Source organism: Haliotis asinina, chromosome 8, assembly GCF_037392515.1.
Source record: "Haliotis asinina isolate JCU_RB_2024 chromosome 8, JCU_Hal_asi_v2, whole genome shotgun sequence".
Lineage (NCBI taxonomy): Eukaryota > Metazoa > Mollusca > Gastropoda > Lepetellida > Haliotidae > Haliotis > Haliotis asinina.
This window is the reverse complement of record NC_090287.1, coordinates 1,955,915-1,978,798: the sequence shown is the minus strand read 5'-3', so window position 1 is coordinate 1,978,798 and position 22,884 is coordinate 1,955,915. Positions and strand designations below refer to the sequence as shown.

Here is a 22,884-nt window from a genome sequence, read left to right as displayed (position 1 = left end):
AATAAAGTTGTAATTCTGCTGTGGAATATAGAAACTATTATTTTATTGCATTTATTTCATCATTTATCATTATCTTCTGTAGTTATATTCATTTGGTTGAAAATAGTAGTCCACAAGAACCTAACAGTCCCACCCTCTGCCCATACCTATTCCCACAATCAGCAGGGGATAATTGAATATAATGCTGTGATTGATGGTCTGAAGAGGGATCAGAGGAATCCAAACCCAGCGATCAACATTAACGAAACATTGTACGCGAAGCATGCATTTCTTTCATACACGGAGGAATAGTGCTCATTCTGAATACGTTCAGTGGACGTTAATGAAGACGCTCTGGGAAATTAGTAGTTGATTTCATTCCATGCTGCTTCTGGTGCTGCTGGTACTGCTCTTTGGAACACTCCTACAGAGCAGTAGCAGCAACAGCAACAGCAGCAGAGTGACTAGAGCAGATAACTGGCACGAGTGTTCTCATCTCAAAGATCTTTCGGGCTGCATATGCTGATGATACCGAGTATTCCATCTGTGTTGTGCAGTTGTGCACACTCCAGGATTGGACAAGTATTGACGTGTGCAACAAAATTCATATTTTCCTCTCAGTTTCAGATCTAATCAAGTTCTTTAATTTCCACAATCTGGTTTCTGTTCTGCGCCACTGGTAGGACATTAGGCACATGCCCGCCTAGCCCAAACTGGCTGTAACTACTCTGTTGTACAAACAAACACGTTGGGCTGTGTGGGAATGGTTATAACGTTTGGGCTCAGGGCTTAGTCGTACTAAATAAACACAAACTTCTATACAGATTGATATAGTCTGTTTCAGTTTATCACCTGAACATACACTTTATAATTTATAAGTCGACATGTATTAAGTAGGAAGCAGCATCAGCAAACATGGCATCAATTTCGCAACATTGGTATTTGGTCTTCAGAGTCTGGAGTTGAATCTGCAGATCTCAATACTTATTCTTCTTGTACTTCACTCTACCTGTGGAATGGAGACGGATTATTGAAACTTCATTCTTGGCCTGCGTGGTTTTGATGACATTGATAAACTTGTACAGGTTAGGATGGGGTGTCTTGGTGGCGTTATTGCGCGTATCGTGCACGTATTGATAAACTTGTACAGGTTAGGATGGGGTGTCTTGGTGGCGTTATTGCGCTTATCGTGCACGCATTGATAAACTTGTACAAGTTAGGATGAGGTGTCTTGATGACGTTATTGAGCTTATGGTGCACACATTGATAAAGGGTGCCGCCCTTCAAGATGGTTTGTTGTACGGGGACCCTGGGTGTCAAAGTGGTTCCACGTCTGGCGACCTTTCTGAACCCACTTCTCAACCTTTAAGGTTATCAATATATTCAACTTGTACCTGTGCGTTTGCGATTTCGAGAGAAGCTGTCTAAGTTGTCTGAGTTTTTATACTATGAACTGGATGACACTGTGTGAACACTAAAGATAGTGAGTGAACGCTCACCCAAGGCAAGATCTTTATCCAAGGTAGTGGATGACAAAGAGTGAACACTCACTCAAGATATGGGGGAAACAAGCTATAAGTCAGAGCGTTAATCTCGTGTAACAACACTGCTCCTTTGGGCTTGGGACCTAGTGGGGATAGGGGAAAATAGACACCCAACACGGATAAGTGCATTTTGTTAGTGTTGTAACTGCATCTGATAGAGGAAGGATGAAGGGGCAAATTAGCCGCCTCTCTTGTCATGAATAACAGAAACAATACAAATCCTTACGAAATAAATATCTAGCAATCGACAGCTGGAAGAACTGTGCAGTGTTCATTCCGGCACACTTAAGATTAGGTAAGGCACAGCTGTCAATCAGTATCAGATTGATTATTTGAGATTTGACAGTCGCCCCATCTGTCGCTGATTGCTAACCTGCAGAGCAGTACTGCCACTTTCTCCAACTGTCGGTCTGCACCAGCGAATGCAGCAGGATGGGAAAAGGCCTCAAAACCATGATCCTTGCAGCAGTTCTGGGGACTCTGATGTATTATACTTACCTGCGTACATCTTCCATGTTACAATTTTCAGAACTTACCAATGTGTTTCAATCATCTGAAACAATACTGTTGTCAAAACCTTGCGTATTGGAGGAACGTTACTATGAAGACAATAATTCACGGATTTTGTTTGCAAGAGACTTAGAAGACAATATCAAGGCAGGGAAAATGGTCGTGGATTTCTGGAGAGACCTCCGTGTGCTCAGTACGGTAGGTATAAGCCCAATGTCCAACATGTTACCTTCAAATGTAGCAGTGTCTGAAAGTTCCGAATATTTTCTAAGCTTACTGGGTTGGAAATATGAAGATGAAAGTTTGATATGTTTTCATTCCTCGGTTATGTATTTTAGACACATTCATCAGATGTAACATTGTCTGAAGCTACACAGATTCAGTTTCAGTTTCCAAATACTATATTATATCACTCCAGTCACTGGAACTGGCAATCTGCTCCAATATCTACTGTCATACTGAACTGTTCATGATCATTTTCATAAGATGAATTCGCTTTTATGTTCTGGAAGTACATCTTTAATCTAGAAAGGTTTAACTAAACACGTTATGGCAAATATATCAATTACAAGGTTCCCCAAATCTCAAGAGGTTTGAACATAAACATTTTCTGTGGAAAGGTTGTGGAAAGGTTGTATAAAACGAAAAAAGACAAAAAAACAAACCCGAACAAACAAAAAAAACAAAAAAAACATACCAAAACAACAACTAAAAACAAACAGTCAGAAAACAAACAGACAAAAAACAACAACAACAAAAGAAAACAAACAAACAAACAAAAAAAACCAAACAATCGCCGAGACGCAACGAATGCAACGGAGCGGTCTGCAAATCGTGCAATATTCAAAACGTGAAAAACGGAAATTGTGGGGCGTTGGTGAAACCGGAACTGTCTCAATATATGAACAGACACGTTGGTGTTCGCAGTACGACCTTTATTAATGATCATGTAAAACAAACAATGAAACAATTAAAACATCCTTTAGACAAAATTTATCTATATGCTGATAGATAATATCAATCATTAATATAACCATATATATAACCATATACAGAATACTATCGTTGCTGAGCCATGTCATACACATTGCCTTAACATTTAATTCATAGCAGATTACATATACTAGTATACTTTAATTCATACATAGAACACAAATATGTATGGACACATCATATCATATGGAGAAATAAACTAGCATTATACATTTATTTTTCAAGTAATCATTACATAAAGCATAAAATATTGTGAAAACACCAAGTGTGTTGACCTGGTTATGATCAGTAAATGGCAATGACTGCTGCACGAACAATACAGCTACATCTGCACGCATAAATGAAACATATATTACACACTGTGTAGATGAATCGAATGGCAGCAACAACAATGCAAACAAATACGTTTAAGGATTGTTGATTATGTTTACACAATCGCACATTCATACAACAGCTGTATATTAGGCAAAGATTAAGTTTAAGACAGATATATATCTTATCAATTTTCGAATTTTGTCGGAAATTCAGGAATAGTGAGTATTTTGATGATTCTAATACAGTAGAGGATATATCACTTGTTAAGAACAAAAGTTACTGGATTCCAAAGAAAGGTAGGAATTCACATCTAGATAAATTCATTGACTCTGTATCCAATGTCCCTTTATTACCACAAACATGTCCAAAGTCTAACATTTCCAATTCAGAACGGATTGCACTTAAAGATATTCTTAATGATAAAAACATCATTATCAAAGAGGCCGACAAAGGTGGGACTGTTGTCATTATGGACGTTCAACATTGCACGGCAATGTCCATGGAAATAATTAGTGATCAGGAAAACTATAACGTTATGAAGTTATAAACACTGCCAATGTTCACAAACAACTTAAAGGTTTTCTTGGTACATTTTCAAATGAAACAACTGAAAAGGAGTTAGATTACCTAACAAAGGACAAGGTATGATAAGGGTGGTTTTTGGCCCACTAATAGAATTGGCTGAAAACACGTTTATTGTTTAGAGACAAGTTAGCTTTGCATAAAAATGCTATATTTAAATGATCTGAGGTGTAATTGCATTGCAGAGAGGCCCAACATGGGTTTTATCAGTTCCCATGAAAAATAACAAGAAGTCTGAAATATCAGTGTGCCATAATGACTTATTTACAACTGTCATTTTATTTACATACAAATTACAGCAGTTTTACGACAGGTAGTCATGCTGAAAAACATGTCAATGTCAGTCATAATGTTTTAACCTCAAGGGGCCAATTAGGGCTGAAAACAACATGTAAGCATGATTAACCAATCATATTGTAGTAAGAATAACAGGGGCCTGTTTTGGGTAAAGCTACATTTTGGGCACAGCTTCATTCTAACTAGTAAGTATTACAAGTCAGCATTTACAACCAGTTTTAGCAAATATACAGTTGCGATCTCAGTTATCATACGTTATTACAATAGCCAACCATGTTGCACTAAAAATCACAGGTCTTGACCTCAAAGGGGCCCATTTCGGGTGAAATTTCATTGTCAGCGCAGGTTCATATTAACACCATGCAAGTGTTAAAGTCAGTATTCAAAAGACTTCGCAGAGTAATTATTCACAACTTATCCACTTTAAGGATATAAAACATCAACTATTACCCTTCATTGACACAGTCATCAATCTCAGTTTCTGATTCACTGTCAAGAAGTGCTGTATTCAAAAGTGTATAAACCTAAAGTAGATCAAAATATATTAAATATGAATTTCAAAATATTGGGAACAAAGGCAACTAGATCGACTTGAAAAGGTGAATGGTCAGTGTCTTAAGAAAAGATTTACATGATGTTAATTAAAGCTTGTTTCAACAGTGTTGTAACATAGATTACCAAACTTAAGAAAAAAGTTATAATATTTGGATTTAATGTTAAAGAGTTTAGTTAAACATTGTAGACTTGATAAACAAACTTTGAAAAAAGAGCAAAAGTTACATGGATTTGAGTCTGCATTTCTGATAACAAAAAAACCCAACCCAACAGTTCACTATTGCAACCATTAGGCTACATGTTCCTTTGCTTCACAATGTGAAATTAAGCTTATATATTACACTTTACAACTATGTATGACTTGATGTCTGCTTGTGTTCATCATCTGCTAGACCTTGATACAATGTTCTTATTATAGCTGAAAACAAATCCTTTTTATACAGTTAAGTGTTGTCATTTCGGTGAAATGAAATCGTATATGGAAACATCAAGGTACATAAGTTCTTGCAAATGCATATGTTTGTACATGGCAATCCTGTTGAATGTTATTTTGACAGTGACAGGTGACTCAAAGGTGTTTGATAAACAGATGATAGAAAAACTATGATCAAATTCTGACATAATATCAAAGATTCTCACTTTTACAGTGCTGCTTGATCATATTTTGAAACTCTTCAGACGTCTTCTTACTTTTCTAGCAGAGACCAACAACCAAAAATGTTTACCGCTCATAAATCAGCCTTGCGAGAGCCTTATGATATTAAAGATTTTAATAAAGATATTTGATATGTGTATTTTAGAGCACAAAACCATTCAAAATATAGTGTACCATGGCACAGATGTGTAAATGTGATGGATTGTTTTTAAAGATGTTATTTTCTGTCAATGTTTATTTTTTTAGATGTTGTATGGGGCAATTTCATAAACCGAAAAATGTACTTACTTTGAAGATTTTGATGTGAGCAAAAGCGTGACCCACCACAATTTTTAGGTGTGCATTCTAATTTACTCTCTTCATATGTGGTGAAAAAATTGGGATGGGTCAGGCTTTTGCTCACATTTCTATCACTCTGAAAATCAGAAAATGTAGGTTTCTAGAAGATATTGTAAAATATGTTAACTTTGAGGTCTTCAAAGAGGAAAACCAACAACACTAAAAACATAAAAACGCAATTGGAGGTAACTTCAACAATTAATTTAGCCCTTTTTATGTTAAAATTATCGTGTCGTAAAATTTTGATAATCATGACATGTTGTGGGCCAGTAAGGGCCTCTATCATACCTTGTCCTTTTGATAATCATGACATGTTGTGGGCCAGTAAGGGCCTCTATCATACCTTGTCCTTTTGATAATCATGACATGTTGTGGGCCAGTAAGGGCCTCTATCATACCTTGTCCTTTTGATAATCATGACATGTTGTGGGCCAGTAAGGGCCTCTATCATACCTTGTCCTTTTGATAATCATGACATGTTGTGGGCCAGTAAGGGCCTCTATCATACCTTGTCCTTTCATTTGCAAAGAAAGGAACTTCTACGGATTACCCAAAGTGCACAAATGTCGGGATATTAAAGATAAGTGTGAAAATTCTAATGATAACTACATTGAAACAGAACATCCCAATGATTTGACACTTAGGCCTATAATTGGAGGACCTAGTTGTGCTACACATCGGTGGAGTAATTGCATTGACATACTGCTTAAACCTTTTATTACAAAAGTTCACAGTTATACTAGAGATGCAATGGATTTCCAAAACTATTTACCTCAACAAACGCAAGAAAAAAACAAACTCGTTACTTTTGATGTGAAAATTTATATTCTAATATCCCACACAATTTAGGAACTGAAGCTGTATCATTCTGGTTACACGAATATCCAGCATTACTCCCAACACGATTCTCGAAGGAATTCGTCATAGGAAGTGTTAAATTCATATTGAATAATAAGACATTTAATTTTGATGGAGAACAGTATAGACAAATAAAGGGTACAGTAATGGGAACTGAAATGGCACCCATATGCTACGCTAGTTTTAGGATATTTCGAACGAACTCTGGAAACCAAAGTGAAAGAACAGTTAGGACCTGAAGTCACTGAATACTTCAGAACAAATTGGCGACGTTTCCTTGACGACTGCTTCATGTTATGGCCCTTTGGAAATGAAAAGTTAACTTTGTTTCATAACATCCTAAATAACTTGAACAAACATTTACATTTTACCATGTATTCAAATTACTCTGAAATTTCATTTTTAGACACCATGGTAAAACTATGTGGACGTGGCCTAGAAACAGATATATATTATAAACCTACAGATACTAAACAATATCTACATTTTTCATCTTTATGGCAAATGTAACTATGATAAAAAGTAAACGCCAAAGCTGTAATTTAAAACACATACTGACAAGTGCCAAATTCGCCTCATGTATTAAACATACAGAAGTCAGTGTCTCAAAATGTAAACGGGGAAATTTTGGAACTTGTGAGTATATACTTGAAAGCTCATGTATTAATTTCAAAAACAGGAAACAAATGTTTCATGTGCGCTCTAACATGGACTGCTCCGCAAAACATATGTTAGTATATGCCCAGGGTGTCATTAAGAATACATTGGATAAACGGAGTGCTTGAGGGACAGAATGCGCGTCCATAAACAACAGATTAAGGACCCAAAAGCCAGGTGCATCCCATTAAGCGCTCACATCGACAAATGCGCAGCAGGAAAGGAAGCAAAATTTGAAATATTCCCTTTTTAAAAGATGAATACTGCTGATGCCATGCTGCGTAAAGCTAAAGAAAACGTTTCCATTAAAGAAATGTGTCCATCGTTAAATCAGTAACGCAATGTATTGGACTTGTACTTGTTTTTCTTATGCTTCTATTGTATTACTTTCAATGGCAACGCCGCGTCACAACATTTATATACAGTCGCATTGTGACGTCAAGACAAAATCTGACGTCATATATATAAACATGTATGTGTATGTATGTATTTAATTATATAATGTAGTGATCGGCGCTTCCGCACTCGTACATCGGGTCTCATCGGACTGGCCATCCAGTGATATTCGTATGTTTCCGTGTGTGATCGAGGCACGTGATCAACTTACCCGCCAAATCTGACAGGTGACAATTGACAGATCGAGATTGGACACAGAACAGACAAGAAGTACATTGACTACGAAAACAGACTACGATCTCCCCATCATCAACGCTTACCAAGCACAAGGTAAGCGCCTTTCCCTAGCACTTAGGCTTTCACAATGGTGCGGTGAACAGGATTAAGCCTATGTGTGAAATCTGTGACAAAATAAATATGTCACACGACCATGGGAAAGGATTGATGAATGGGTCACGTGATGTCCTTATATAAAGCAAAACTCGCTGTATGGAGCGTTTTAACCTTTTTCAATGGCTATTAGAGTAATACCCTAATGCTCTTTAGTTATAAATTTATCCCTTTTCGGCAGTAAACAAATAATCGCAATGAAAATAACTTAAGGATTGACTGTGTATTTCTTAGTTGCATTGAGGTATGAAACTAAAAACCGATGTGCAAACTGTATGAATCCGCGTAGCAGTGAAACCAAGGGAATCAAGTCTCTTTCTGTCCAGTCCTGCAGCAAAAAGCTAGCGCTATTGGCTGAACCGAACTTTATTTTGGATCGATGGTCAGGGGTTGTTACGTGTTGATCCTCTCATTAATGAAAAGACAATATGAGCCATGGCATCCCTCGTGGTCCCGAAATCATTACAGCAAGAAGTGCTAAGGTTAAACCACGTTGTGGCAGCAGCAGGTCATCTGGGAATGGAAAAAACTATCTACCGAGTCAAAACGCGGTTTTACTTGCATGGCATGGTACGTGACATAAAATTGTACGTAAGCACATGTTCAACTTGTAGCCGAAACAAAGGACCAGTGCGACATGCCCGGTCACCAATGATCAACTTCCATGCAGGAGAACCCATGGACAGAGTTCATCTGGATTTCATTGGCCCGTTGCCCAAAACCAGTTCAGGTAACCAATACATCTTGATGATGGTTGATCAGCTCACTAAATAGGTGGAGTGCATAGCTTTGACTACCCAAACAGCTGAAGTGACAGCCAAAGCTGCCGTCGACAGTTTTTGCCCATTTCAAATATTCACAGACCAAGGAAGGAACTTTGAGAGCAAATTGTTCACAGAACCTTGTACTCTACTTCAAATACACAAAACTCGAACAACCCCATATTGACCCTCTGCAAATGGACAGGTAGAGAGATTTAATCGCACCCTCTTGCAAGCTATTCGTTGTTACACTGACAGAAACCAGAATGGGATGAAATTCTACCACAACTGGTAGGGGCATTGAGGTCTGCAGTCAATAGGCAAACGGGATACACCGCCAATATGCTGATGCTAGGTAGAGAAGTTAATCAACCTGCAGAGCTAGTCTTCAGTGAAACTCGGGAGGAAACTCCATATTTGGACTCCGACCAAGAACCTCAGCTCTTGGTGATGTGCATCATTTAGCCCGTGCAAAATTGCAAACTACTCAGCTCCATATGAAGAGGGATTATGAGTTGAGGATTTTGTCCAGAAAGTTTAAGGTGGGGCATTGGTGTATATATTGGACACTGCCTCCACTGTGGGGAAGTGTAAGAGGTTGTCCCCATACTGGAAAGGACCTGGGTTAATAAATAAACAGACTTCTAACACCCTGTATGAGGTCCGGAAAGGGAAGACAATATCCGTACATCACCACGATCGCCTTTAGCCTTGTTGAGACGGTGTAATTCCAAGCTGGATCTGAAGGTTATCTAAGACTAACAGTTCCTTAGAGGCTCCAGAGGATCTCAACTTGGATTGGCTCTTCAGCAATCAACTTAATTATTGCATCTGTAACAAGCCAGATGATGGGAAGGTGATAACAGGTTGTGACCAGTGTGACCAATGGTTTCACGGAGCATGTGTAGGGATTACCAAGAATATAGCCCAAACTATGGATAAGTATCTTTGTCCGGGCTGTCAGACGGAAAGAGACAATTTATCTTAAAATGGAATCTTGCTATTGTTTCAGAAAATGGTATTCCAAAGACATGGTCGTACCAATGAAAGACGAGGTGGACGAAGCCGTGATGTATTCACATCATACTGGGCCGTGGATGAGTCCCTGTCAAGCAGAGGTACGACTCACCTGGCTACAGTGGACGTGATTCCAGATCCTCGAGTCGCCGGTCCCAGACATGCATAGACTCTCCACCAGGGATGAAGGCTGTCCAAAAGACCGCTGAAGCGGAGTCATCAACCCTCAGCTTCATCACCCCGAAAGCGGAGACGCCCGAGTCCTGACCAGAGACCAGTATCCTCCGTCATATAAATCTTAGCAAACCACAGGGATGAATCTCATCCAGCTGGTCCCTCCTCCAGGAGGCCAGGCCAGCGATCACCACTCCAAGCCCGCCACAGGAATGAATCTCATCCAGCCGGTCCATTATCCAGGACGCCAAGCCAGCGATCTCCGACAGACGGCCGTCTATTACAATTCAGCGTTGAAAAACCAACGTACTTCGCCGGGGAGAAAGCTCTCAAGACGGGAAAGGCGTTCCTCTCCAAGGAGATTGGTCCTCAGAAGGCAGGAACTGCGCTATTCAGCAGACAGAGATTTTCGGAGACGAGAAAGATGTTCTTCTCCAAGAAGGTCGGTACGACGTCCCTCATCACGGCAGGAACAACCCAATGCTACGGCATCTTCTCCAACCAGAATAGTAAGAACAGAGAACGACAGGCTCAACATTATGGTCGCCAACAAGGGAGCTGCACGTTATCAGAGTAGTCACCACCATGGCTTGGGGTCCCTTTGTCCTATAAAGTTTTGTGGTATACGCTCACAGACATTGCGCAGTCATGTCTGCACGGCTCATCTACCATACTGTCTACGGGATTCGCTACCAGCATCACCAGAGACAGCATCAAACATGATGGTTGCCACTGAAGACCTGGTAGGCAAATTTTGGGAGCAAGGGCGACCTGGGTAGACCTCCACCAGTTTGTGCTGCGGAATAGCCTCGTACCTCCGAATATTCCTCTCTGAGGAAGTTGTATCCAGCACATTTCACAGCTATGCCGGCTGAAAGACTGGCCCCTCCCCTTGGACACCATCAATCTGCCCTTGGAGAGCCTGGCTTGTTTGCTTCATTGGAGGGTTTTAGCCGCATTACTCAACATCACTTCAAAGATGGTCAGGATTCACTTTAAGAATTTTAAAAACATCCTGCCACTAGCAAGTTGTCCCTCTCCGATTGTATCAGCCATCCAATCCACAGTGCCGTCCGAGAAGGAGATACCTCCACCACCTCCAGCAGTACAACAGCGAGCCAGACCATCATCTCTGGGGGGAGTGCCCAGAGGTTTTGACACTCACTTCCATCCGGACAGGATGTGTAGCAGGCTCCCCTTGGACGCTGCCATGCCTTTGGAGGAAGTCCCTGACCAAGCGGGCCAGCCACAAGATGGATCCAGCTTTGAGTTGCTGAGAGCTGTCCAAGTCTTTTGTGATCCTCCAACTTGGCCTCAAGATCCCCCCTCCCATCCATGTTGGAAGACTGCCATTGGATTGCATCCGAAAAATGTGAGCACCACACAGCCCAGTCAACTGCAGGAACCTCAAAGTCTGCTGTCCTCACCAAATGTGATTGCCCTGGGAGAAGTAGGGTTTGACTTTACCGCAGGGGATTGGGAGCAACAGGGTAAGGTGTTAGAAGACCTCTTTAGGATGACTAATCCCAACAAGCCCATAATCTTCGAAGAACAGTGGAGGACTAATATCAAAGGGCCCCTTTTCAGGAATGCCCGAGGAGTTGCACAGCCAGCAGGCCTTGAAGCTAATCAAAGGTTTACCTCCATTGCTTCTCAGGATCTTTGGACCCAGAACTTCCCCGAGACATGGTTTGGATTTGTCCTCGAAATGGATGCCCCCTACTTGTGGCCTCGTCCTGGTCGCAGAGGCATTAATAGTCCGAAATTACTGGGTGAAGTTGCAACTCTGGTAGCCAAGGCAAGACAAAGCACTTCAGCTAACGTCCTGGAGCGTTCCCACATCAATGCCAGGCAGCTCTGCAGGGTCTAAAAGGAACAATTGGAGAATAGGGATTCCCTAATCTGAATTGGTCAGGACTGGAACGGAGTCCACCGACCTGGTCTAGATTCTGGGACACCCACAAAAATACCATTCTGACATGATTTGATCTGGTTTATATTTTATGACTGTTGGGTTAATTATTTCGTCTGGTATGTTATGTGAACCGACTCGGTTGCCACCAAACAACCTGGATGGGGATTTTTTTTATTCAGATGTGCATCATATACTAATCATGATTCTAATCATGAGCTTTGTGAACTGTCTCGGTTGATAGAACAACATTGCTGCTCAACCCTAGGTGATTTTCTCATAACCTGCTGACGTCCCCTGTTGGATCCTGACTCAGCCCTGCTGAGTCCCAGAGAGTGTGTGCCAGTCCAGAAGAATCCAGATCGGCGCTTCCGCACTCGTACATCGGGTCTCATTGGACTGGCCATCCAGTGATACTCGTATGTTTCCGTGTGTGATCGAGGCACGTGATCAACTTACCCGCCAAATCTGACAGGTGACAAATGACAGATCAAGATTGGACACAGAACAGACAAGACGTACATTGACTACGAAAACCGACTACGATCTCCCCATCATCAACGCTTACCAAGCACAAGGTAAGCGCCTTTCCCTAGCACTTAGGCTTTCACAACAATATATATAAAGAAAGTGATGAGAATACCGAGCGTACAGTTGTAGATATATAAGAAGTAGTTTCTGAAATAATAACATAACACAGATCTTCTCCTACATGTTTCAATCGTGTATCTTCACTTCTCCCTGAAACATCTCAGTGTTATGATATATATAACTTACCAAATTATTTACCATTTGTAAATAATTAAACTTAAAGTGTATTGCATTCTGCAAAGCAACTAATTATCACAAACTACTCAATACCTACAGTGTGACAAAGCAGTCAAATTATCAAAGCATAAACACACTGTATACATGACATGAATATGTACAAACTACAAAAAGTATTGCAAGAGACTAACCTTTGGAAATGATCCCGCGAGCTCCAACAAACTGTCCAAATCATCCAAATGTGCTTTGTGACCAGTGACCAGTAATGTTTCATCTCAACGGATAATAGACTGCAACCTTTAAACAGGGGACAGCTAGTAAGCATATACGGTTCAAGACAAACGGACGGTAAGTGGCACGCTTGGATTGGCTATTGTGTGGCAGTGCTCAGGATGATTGTAAGCTGAGAGAGAGGGGTCAGAGAAACTGAAGAGTGAACTATATAATGTTTAAAAATATGCTGAACTGAATATTCAATTCAGTTATAACTCAAGAATAAAACAGAATATTTACAAATATTTCATCCGGGCACATACTTCCCTCCCTTGAGTAATGACGTTCTCGTCATTCCGGTTCTTCATCAACAAGGGAAAGCAATGCCTTGGAGATACTGGTGCTGAGGTGCCCCAGAATGCCTGTTGCTGCCAGCTGTTCCAATCGTCGACTCTTCTGTTGCCAATCCTGGTCAGAAGTCTGGCACATCACGTAATCTCCCGAGGTCTGCCAAGCAGGCTTCCCTTGTTAGTCTACTAGTTCTTCTTGGTGCCGGTATGGGTTGAGGATGAGTATCAGGAGGCGCAGGATGGGGTAGATCATCACTGACTGATTCTTCTGGCTCCACTTTGGTGTTCTGTGATGGTTGCTCTGTTGCGGGCTCTACTTTTGAGCTGTTTTCGTCATCAGGTACGTAGTCGTCACCACCAGAAGCATCACCTGCTACTTCAAGAGACTGTAGATCGTCCCCTGTTGACTCTGAAGTGGCCACACTCTCTTTTAGTGTCCTCACTGATGATAGTAATATCCTCAGTAACTGTAAGAAAAAAGAATGGAGCATCATACTCAGACTCTTTATCATCCTAATTGTCATCTTCTACAGTCTTGTTCAGTATCTTTCTTGGTATGCCGTTGTTCTCCGTGATCGCTGGTACTGATCCAATGGGCAGGAGATGGTTTCTATTGAGGGTCCTCTTCCTCCCCTCACCAGATTCTCTTTGCACAACAAACACAGGGATGTCATGGCTTGGCTGCAAGAGAACAACATAAGGATCTTCCTCTCACCGATCAGCCAACTTGTGTTTACCGTGAAAGGACTTGTTCAAGCCGTTCTAGGTGTTCTTCGTATGAGGTGGAGAAGATGATAATATCGTCCATATAGATAATACACATTCTAAGGTGTAGTCCTTCAAAACATTCATTTATTACCCGTTGATGTGTTGCATGGCTCTTGCAGAGACCAAATGGTATGCAATGGTACACAAAGAATCCCAAAGGACCTACAGTAAAAGCTGTTCTCTCCTTATGGGTTTCCTCGATTTCTACCTGATGACATCCACATTTCATGTTCAGTGTGCTGAAATATCTTGATCCTGCTAGTGCATCGCATATCTCCTCTATTCGTGGCAGAGAGTATGAGTCTTTGATGGTCCGACGGTTCAGCTGTCTGAAGTCCACACATAGGCGTAGTTTTCCATTCTTTCTCCTGACTAGAACCACATTAGATGACCATGGGGAGTATGAATGTCGGATGACACCACATGCCAACAATTGTTGTAGGTGTTCTTTGACTTCTTGATACATTGATGGCGCAATTCTTCTGTGTCTCTCCTTGAAAGGTCGCTCATCCTCAAGGTCAATACGGTGCTTGACATTTGGGACATGCCCTAAGTCTGTCTCACCGATGGAAAATACAGTCATCCAAGTATTGTGACATGCCCTAAGTCTGTCTCACCGATGGAAAATACAGTCATCCAAGTATTGTGACATGCCCTAAGTCTGTCTCACCGATGGAAAATACAGTCATCCAAGTATTGTGACATGCCCTAAGTCTGTCTCCTTGTTGGAAAATACAGTCATCCAAATATTGGGACATGCCCTAAGTCTGTCTCCCTGTTCGAAAATACAGTCATCCAAGTATTGTGACATGCCCTAAGTCTGTCTCCCTGTTGGAAAATACAGTCATCCAAGTATTGTGACATGCCCTAAGTCTGTCTCCCTGTTGGAAAATACAGTCATCCAAGTATTGTGACATGCCCTAAGTCTGTCTCACCGATGGAAAATACAGTCATCCAAGTATTGGGACATGCCCTAAGTCTGTCTCCCTGTTGGAAAATACAGTCATCCAAATATTGGGACATGCCCTAAGTCTGTCTCCCTGTTGGAAAATACAGTCATCCAAGTATTGTGACATGCCCTAAGTCTGTCTCCCTGTTGGAAAATACAGTCATCCAAATATTGGGACATGCCCTAAGTCTGTCTCCCTGTTGGAAAATACAGTCATCCAAGTATTGGGACATGCCCTAAGTCTGTCTCCCTGTTGGAAAATACAGTCATCCAAATATTGTGAGATAACATGCTTGCCAATTTCCAACTCTTTGGGTGTCACTGCTGCTTCCTTGAAGTCCATGAGATTCATTACATCTTGACCTTAACCCTGGCTTTCACTCTGGAGAAGATCTTTGATACTGACGACTTGGAGTTCACACAAAACTGCACGGGTTGGAATGGCCACGGTCCTTGTTGTTACGTTAGCAACGTGTACTTGTACCATAATCTTGTTGTCATAATGGTAGTTGATGACAGTTGGTGCTATATCAAGGTCAGATGGTATTGCAGATCCAGTAGTCAGCTGTATCATTGCGAACGTATCCTTATAAGCAAGAGGCTTGGATATATATCCTTCAATGACTCTTTCAGTGTTGGGTGGTATTATCAGTCGTTCAGTCTAAGCACTTCTAGTGAGTGCGTTTAGTTTTTACGTCGCACTTAGCAATATTCCAGCTATATGGCGACGGTCTGTAAATAATCGAGCCTGGACCAGACAATCCAGTGATCAACAACATGAGCATCGATCTGCGCAATGGGGAACCGATGACATGTGTCAACCAAGTCAGCTAGTCTGACCACCCGATCCCGTTAGTCGCCTCTTACGACAAGCATAGTCACCTTTTATGGCAAGCATGGGTTGCTGAAGGCCTATTCTACCCCGGGACCTTCACGGGTCCTAAGCACCTCTAAACTTCCCCAGTGAGTAATCGTTTCTTCCCAGTTCCTTCTCCTGGAGCATCATGTTCCGAAAAACCACGTACAAAGCTGTGTGAATATCTGCCTGTTGGAGAAAACGAGTTCCATACTGTTGTTTGCATGTGTCCATGCATGAGGACAAGATGTTGGTCCCAAGTAACACAGGGAGTGTTGAGTTATGGGATGTGTCTGGAGCAGTTAGTAACATACATGGAAATGAGGGTATGGCTCCTGTATCTTGCAGTTCAACTTCAATGTGGCCATAATATGGGACATGTTCTCCATCTGCACAGTCAGTCTGTAAGAATACATCCAAAGGTTTAGTGGGAATATCAGCCTCAGGACCAAGACACATGGCAACCGTGGCCGTCCTACCACGCAGGGATTGCTAGACTATATTTGCAACAGTTGGTGATGAAAAAGACTCCATCCTCAACCTTCACCTTGGTCTGAGTGTATGCTCGTATCCACTTCACCAAGTCTTCTGCAGTATCAACAGTAGGCCAGGTACCAAGAGCCTGAAAGGATGACATAAGTTTCACAAACTCTTCGGGTAGTGGTTTACTTATGATGGCGAAAGAACAAAAATGAAGAAAGTGATATGGGAAAACAACGTTTGTTGCGCAGTGGAAATTAAACTAACTTATTAAGATAAATTTTGACTTACCTTTTAACGAACTAAACGTGAAATCCCCTTGTAACCAACGAAATGAGAAAATAAACTAATAAATTATGAACTTTAAACTGAATATGAAACTGTTGCCTATTTAGATAGTATCAAATTGTCAATGGGTAACTTTCTCCAACTATGTTTCTATTTCTAATATTTCTAATACTTGGGGAAAGCAACCCATCAACACCCTTTCACCTCTGACACTCAAAGTATACTCTTTTTCTTAACCCTGTCAACGATGCGCAGTCAGTCGGACCTTGCGCAAAACCTCGTGCAGCATGAAAAGCCATGACCTGGCCGCGAAGCGGATGCGTTTATGCTATCAAACCGAAAACATCCGAGAACATAACAAACTCTTCAGAACAACGTTAAATGTTGTGCAAATGACCGGAATCGGGATAACCTGATGAAAGCACGTGGAAATATGAAAATGTACTTGTAAATTCAGGTTGTACTGAACAAAAAGCGCATGATACAAATGAGAGTGTACAACTGGGCTAATGACCACACATCGAAAGATGGGAGAGATACCAGGAATATAATGACTGAATAGCTAAACCATTAACAAGCTGTTAATATTTCACACAAATCAAAGAGACCAAATATGAAGGACAGAGTTGACGGTTGTGCTTGTGTCCATATGCAATGTATTGGACCGTTACCTGACGCGACCTCCCATAAGGTTTTGTTAGACTCAATGGTGGAGTGTAACGAAATACTCTGAGACGAAATACACTTAGACTGATTCACCTTCATTACTTGAGCCTTCATGTGTCAATAGGGATTTGCCTTGTTCTATGGGCGTATTCTTAAGGCACATTGACGTGACGTCACATTGGCGGCTTTAACACTGACAGTAATTATCGTTGCTAAGCCATTTCATACACATTGCCTCAACACCTAATTAATAGCAGATTCCATATACTAGTATACTTTAATTCATACATAGAACACAAATATGTTTGGACACATCATATCACATGGAGAAATAAACTAGCATTATACATTTATTATCAAGTAATCATTACATAATGGATAAATTAAGTGAACCCACCAAGTGTGTTGTCCTGGCTATGCTCAGTAAATGGCAATGACTGCTGCACGAGCAATACAGCTACATTGATATTGACTGATGTTGACTGATATCGCCCTCTTCATTTACCACCAGTTACCTACTTATGAACCTTATTCGTCTGTGAGAATCATCATCTTCTATAGACTGCAAAGTGTTTCTCTTAACACCCTGCAGACTCCTCCTCGTTGATGTCGATGTATGTCAAACTCATTCATTTCAGAAACTACCAGAGACGGTGCACACAATGAAGAATCCGTGTTGGTGGACCCAGCATCCCCACCGGACCACCTGTGACAAACTGACGCTGATGAACAAGGCATTGAAACTGCCTGCTAACCAGAGCCGTGAGCCGGTTCTGAGGTGCTTGCCGTATTTCTATCTCATTGGTCAAGCAAAGTGTGGAACAACAGATATATTTTCCAGAATCACCCGGCATCCAAGTGTGCTGTCACCTATAACAAAGGAACCATTCTGGGTTTTTCCTCTACGCTTTCGTAAGTATGTAACATTAGCATGAGAAGTTTAGGCCGCTATCATCACCTACTGAATTTGTGACACAGATGTACTGTTTACTAAGCAATACAGAACCGGACAGATTACAATGATGCAACAGAAAGAGGTGAGCATAACATCAGCTAAGGGCTGATAACTCGCTATTTGTCTGTAACAGTAACGCTTCGTCATCAAATCAATCACTCTCAAGCAAACCTCCCTTTCTTTATACGGACTGTGTCCCGTACATATACTACCGACAGAAAATAAGGTGAAGTTGCCCGGCAGATGGGTAAATCAAAAAGTGTAATTTCACGCCTGTGGGATAAGTACCGTCAAACGGGTGGGGTTGCAACGAGACCTGGGCGTGGTAGACCAAAATCAACGACACCACGACAGGATCGTCTCATTACGTTAATTGCTCTACGCGATAGGTTTAAATCGGCCCCTGCCATCTAAGTCCCCAGACCTGTCCCCAATTGAACATCTCTGGGACGTTCTTGGTCGAAGGGTGTACGCCAGGGACCCAGGACCCGCCAACCTGGCCCAGCTTGGTGCAGCTCTCCAAGAGGAATGGTGGGCAATATCACGGGCAACCATCCGGAAATTGATTAACAGCATGCCATCAAGGTGCCATGAATGTGTTGCCCAACACGGTGGACACACCAGATATTGAACTTGACGCCTAAAATTGATTTAGTGGATATTTAAAGCAGTTTCAAATTCGCTATTATTTCATTAGTTCCCTTATTTCTTGTCGGTAGTATAGCTACGTTTATCTTCCAGAAAAAGGTTGCTCATCGATCGAGACCTACCTAGACTTTCTACAAACCTCCTCCAACAGGATTAAAGATGACTACTTAGCAGATAACGTCAGCTCACTAATTACAGGTAGGTCATGAGTAATTACAGGTAGGTTGTGATTAATTGCAGGTAGGTCATGACTTATTACAGGTACGTTGTGACTAATTGCAGGTAGGTCATGACTAATTACAGGTAGGTTGTGATTAATTGCAGGTAGGTCATGACTAATTACAAGTAGGTTGTGACTAATTGCAGGTAGGTCATGACTAATTACAAGTAGGTTGTGACTAATTGCAGGTAGGTCATGACTACTTACAGGTAGGTCATGACTACTTACAAGTAGGTTGTGACTACTTACAAGTAGGTTGTGACTAATTACAAGTAGGTTTTGACTAATTACAGGTAGGTTGTGACTAATCGGATGCTGAAGTGATATTGGTAACTGATACACAAAATAATATACATTTTATACATTCAGTGTGAACGTCTTTTGGACTGACGTGTTACAGATGAGAGGTATAGCGACAGGCCCCTTAATGTCTCACGTCCATATAAGTATATGACATTGGGAAGATATTTAAGCGTTGACAAACGTATGTTAATTATGAGCTGTTTGTAGGGGATGGATCAACCTCCACGATGTCCGGAAACACCTGGTGGCACATGTTGCCTGGCAACGAGGGATGTGTAGAACCATGTATCACCAATGCTAACATCGTACATCACTTGAACCCCAAAGCCAAGATACTCGTGTCGCTGAGGAATCCTACATCCAGGTATTAGTGGTTAAATGCTGCGGGCAACTTTCACCGACGCAACCACAAACATAATGCTCGGCTAGGACGATCATGGAATTGAGAAGAAAGTCATAACAGACTTATCTGATTACCCTTTCAAGACTTCTCTCTACAACCGTAGTACCAACGACATTTGATATGACCAACATGTAAATTGAACTTCATATTTCATGCTGACTTTCACACAAAGGTTAAAAACATTTTTCTGCAAGATTTTGACAAGTAAATGTTTTATTATAAGTCCACTATTGAAGCTGAAACATACCTCAAAGATGTGTGGGTGTCCAGGTGCATGAACGTTTGCTTCTGATAGTGGCTTTGGTCAAGGGAGATGCCAACTTTACAGGATAATTAGTCGTGATTATCAAAAATATTCCACAAGATGTTATATATTGTGTTGCCATGGGTGCACTTGGCTCAGTAGTACATGGGTACCAGGTCGTATACGATGATACTGCGACTCCCACACCTGCTTACCTAACCAACTCTGCAGGGACCTGAAATACTTCGACTGGCTGTTGACAGGGTTTAATTATTGTCGCAGGTCGTTTTCGTACTACATCATGAAGGCTCGAGTTTTGAAGTACAACATTTCCAAGGAGCATTTTCATAATCTAGTGGTCAACGAAATAGCCGAGTTCCAAAACTGCATGTCACACTCATCTCTCCGTTCCTGCGTCATGAACACCACAGAGGAGAATTACCTCACTACAGCGGTGAGCCTTGACATTTTTAATACATGCAGACAGGCAATTCCTGACTTGGTAAAAGCTGCTGGTATTTGCCTTCAGGCTGGTTATTTGGTAAGAAAATAGCAATAAATATGGGGTTGTAAACGGTAAAACGTAATCATTGATTGAAGGGCAGTATGACACCGAGCCTGACCATGTGTACACTTCCATATGTATCTCCAGAAGGTCTAGGAAGTATGTTAAGCGTGAAAAGGCCAGGTTACATTTTGTTTAGAAACAAAACATTTGAAATAATGAACTCCAGTTTAGGCAAGAATTAGTAATCAGCTCTACCCATATCAATATAAATTTAGTCGTTTATTCATGCGAATCATCTTGCCTTCTACTGAGAACATGAGAATTTGGCAAAAAAACATTGCTTGTATAGTTAGATATATTTCTGATGATCTGATATTGTACAATATTGGTCAAATAAAAAATTAGTTAGACCCTTTCCTTTTATTTACACAGCTCTACTAGAACTGCAGGAAAACAGTTAAAGCGCCTCACCTGTAGATTCAGAATCTTTACACATAGCTTCAGAGTGACGTAATATATCCTCTGTTACGCGGCTTTCTCTGTCGAGCGATACTCTTCCAACTATTGCCACTGGGTCTAACTTACTTTTGTGGTACAAGATTGCACTTTCAGAACGCCAACCAACATTTGTTATGACCAAGTTAAGTGTTATTTAACTTGTATTGTATACGGCGTGACTAATGTGGGAGGGAATTACGCTAACGTTCAGTGTATCAAAATAACATTACAAGTAGTGAGTAGTGCGAGCCACAGATTCTCGTTTCTTTGCGAGGACTAAAGATTAAAGTTTATTTTTGAGAAGACCTCTGACTCGAAATGCTTCACAGTACAACTGTTCATGACTTCATTGTACTGTGAAGCATTTCGAGGAGGGGTTCAACTCAAAAATATATTCCTCGCAAAGACACGAGGGCCTGTGTTGCGAGCTTTATAAAGGGCATGTTCAACTTAACTGCTGACCCACCTCTGCGTGTACTGCGAATGGAGTCGCCGGCAGTGCTAAATTTCTCCCGAACACCAGGTGTCATCAGGGACTGCCAGTCGTTTCTTGCCACTTATGACGTATTCACAATCGTCAAGAGGTGTCGTCGGGTAATATGGTAGACATTTGTCACTTCCGTTTACATCACCATAATTTCCCATAATTAGTGATACACTTCTACAATACTCTGTTAGGTATCCTTTAAAAGACGTTTCCACTCTTACACAATGACATGCATTATATATACATTGTTACAGATCGGCCTTCGTTCCAGCATGTACCACATTCACCTGGTTGACTGGTTGAAAGTCTTCCCTCGGGAACAGATACATGTGATACATTTTGAGGCTTACACTAACCAGGTTGAACACACTCTGGCTGGTGTTTACAAGTTCCTCCAAGTAGGCAAGTGTTTAACCTTACGTTTGGTTTTGATACGTCACTGAATTATATCTTACAGTCAAACTGCTTCACAAATGGTCAGTGGCAACGCTTGAGGTAACAAGTGCACATTCCCCATTCACAAGTGTGAAACATTGAAGTGTAACAGTTTCAGAGTTTCATCAAGTGGTTGGGGCGGCGTTCTTCTGTTCGCTCACCACGCCGGAGGTATGATGTGTATCACATTACCTGAATACTTCTGAAAACTCTCACGGCCATACACACTTCATCCAGTAGGAATGGATTTGGGACTTTCCCTGACATCTCAGTTCGCCGAGAACACAATGCATTTAGTAAAATGGCATTGTCCCGACTCACTTTAGACTAACCACAGTTTCCGTGAATGAGAGTTTCCAAATTCTTACTTTCTCTATACACCAAAGGTATACTAGACACAAAACAACTGGGCTCATACGAGTTAAACGAAAGTGACATGATGAATGTAGGGAATTCCAAGAAAGTAGTATGAATAAGAATAAAGGTACACGGCCTTAGCCTAAACAAAATGTGGTATTGTGGTTTTTCAGCATCGCTGTCTGACAAGGAGATGAAATACATTGCTGGACGTCGAATCGAGAATGAGAGAACAGAATCCGGGAAACAGCTCGGTGACATGTGGCCGGAAACACGTGGTGTACTCGATAACTTCTTCAAGCCCTTTAATGCACAACTAGCTTCCTTATTAAACAACGATGCCTTCAAGTGGACACAGTGAAAATATAGTTTGGAACAAAGTCATTACCAAGGACGAATGTGTACATAACAGATGACTGTAGAGGCTTCTGGTTGGTCACTCAGGAGTGCCAGTACTCTCAGGAGTGCCAGTACACTCAGGAATATCAGTACTCTCAGGAGCGTCAGTACTCTCAGGAGTGCCAGTACACTCAGGGGTGTCAGTGGGCTTCTGT

General features: G+C 41.3%; 1 protein-coding gene and 2 pseudogenes across 1 annotated transcript; 2 read left to right on the top strand and 1 right to left on the bottom strand.

Moving 5' to 3' along the window:
* The first annotated feature begins 1,955 nt into the window (after nt 1-1,955).
* LOC137294294 (carbohydrate sulfotransferase 15-like) lies at nt 1,956-22,691 on the top strand. The gene is made up of 7 exons (XM_067825294.1): nt 1,956-2,231; nt 17,911-18,184; nt 18,969-19,073; nt 19,606-19,762; nt 20,328-20,499; nt 21,793-21,940; nt 22,504-22,691. Exons 1-7 carry the CDS (start codon nt 1,956-1,958, stop codon nt 22,689-22,691), a joined length of 1,320 nt encoding a protein of 439 aa, XP_067681395.1.
* Nucleotides 10,163-11,892, top strand: LOC137294206 (uncharacterized; annotated as a pseudogene).
* Nucleotides 13,267-14,616, bottom strand: LOC137294204 (uncharacterized; annotated as a pseudogene).
* Nucleotides 22,692-22,884: the final 193 nt, after the last annotated feature.

What these genes read in the sequence shown, in the direction of transcription:
- LOC137294294 (XM_067825294.1), top strand. Translation starts at nt 1,956, where the DNA reads ATGGGAAAAGGCCTCAAAACCATGATCCTTGCAGCAGTTCTGGGGACT. An exon ending in CGTCAGCTCACTAATTACAG is followed by an intron (nt 19,074 to 19,605) that starts GTAGGTCATGAG and finishes AGCTGTTTGTAG; the next exon opens with GGGATGGATCAACCTCCACG. An exon ending in TTACAAGTTCCTCCAAGTAG is followed by an intron (nt 21,941 to 22,503) that starts GCAAGTGTTTAA and finishes GTGGTTTTTCAG; the next exon opens with CATCGCTGTCTGACAAGGAG.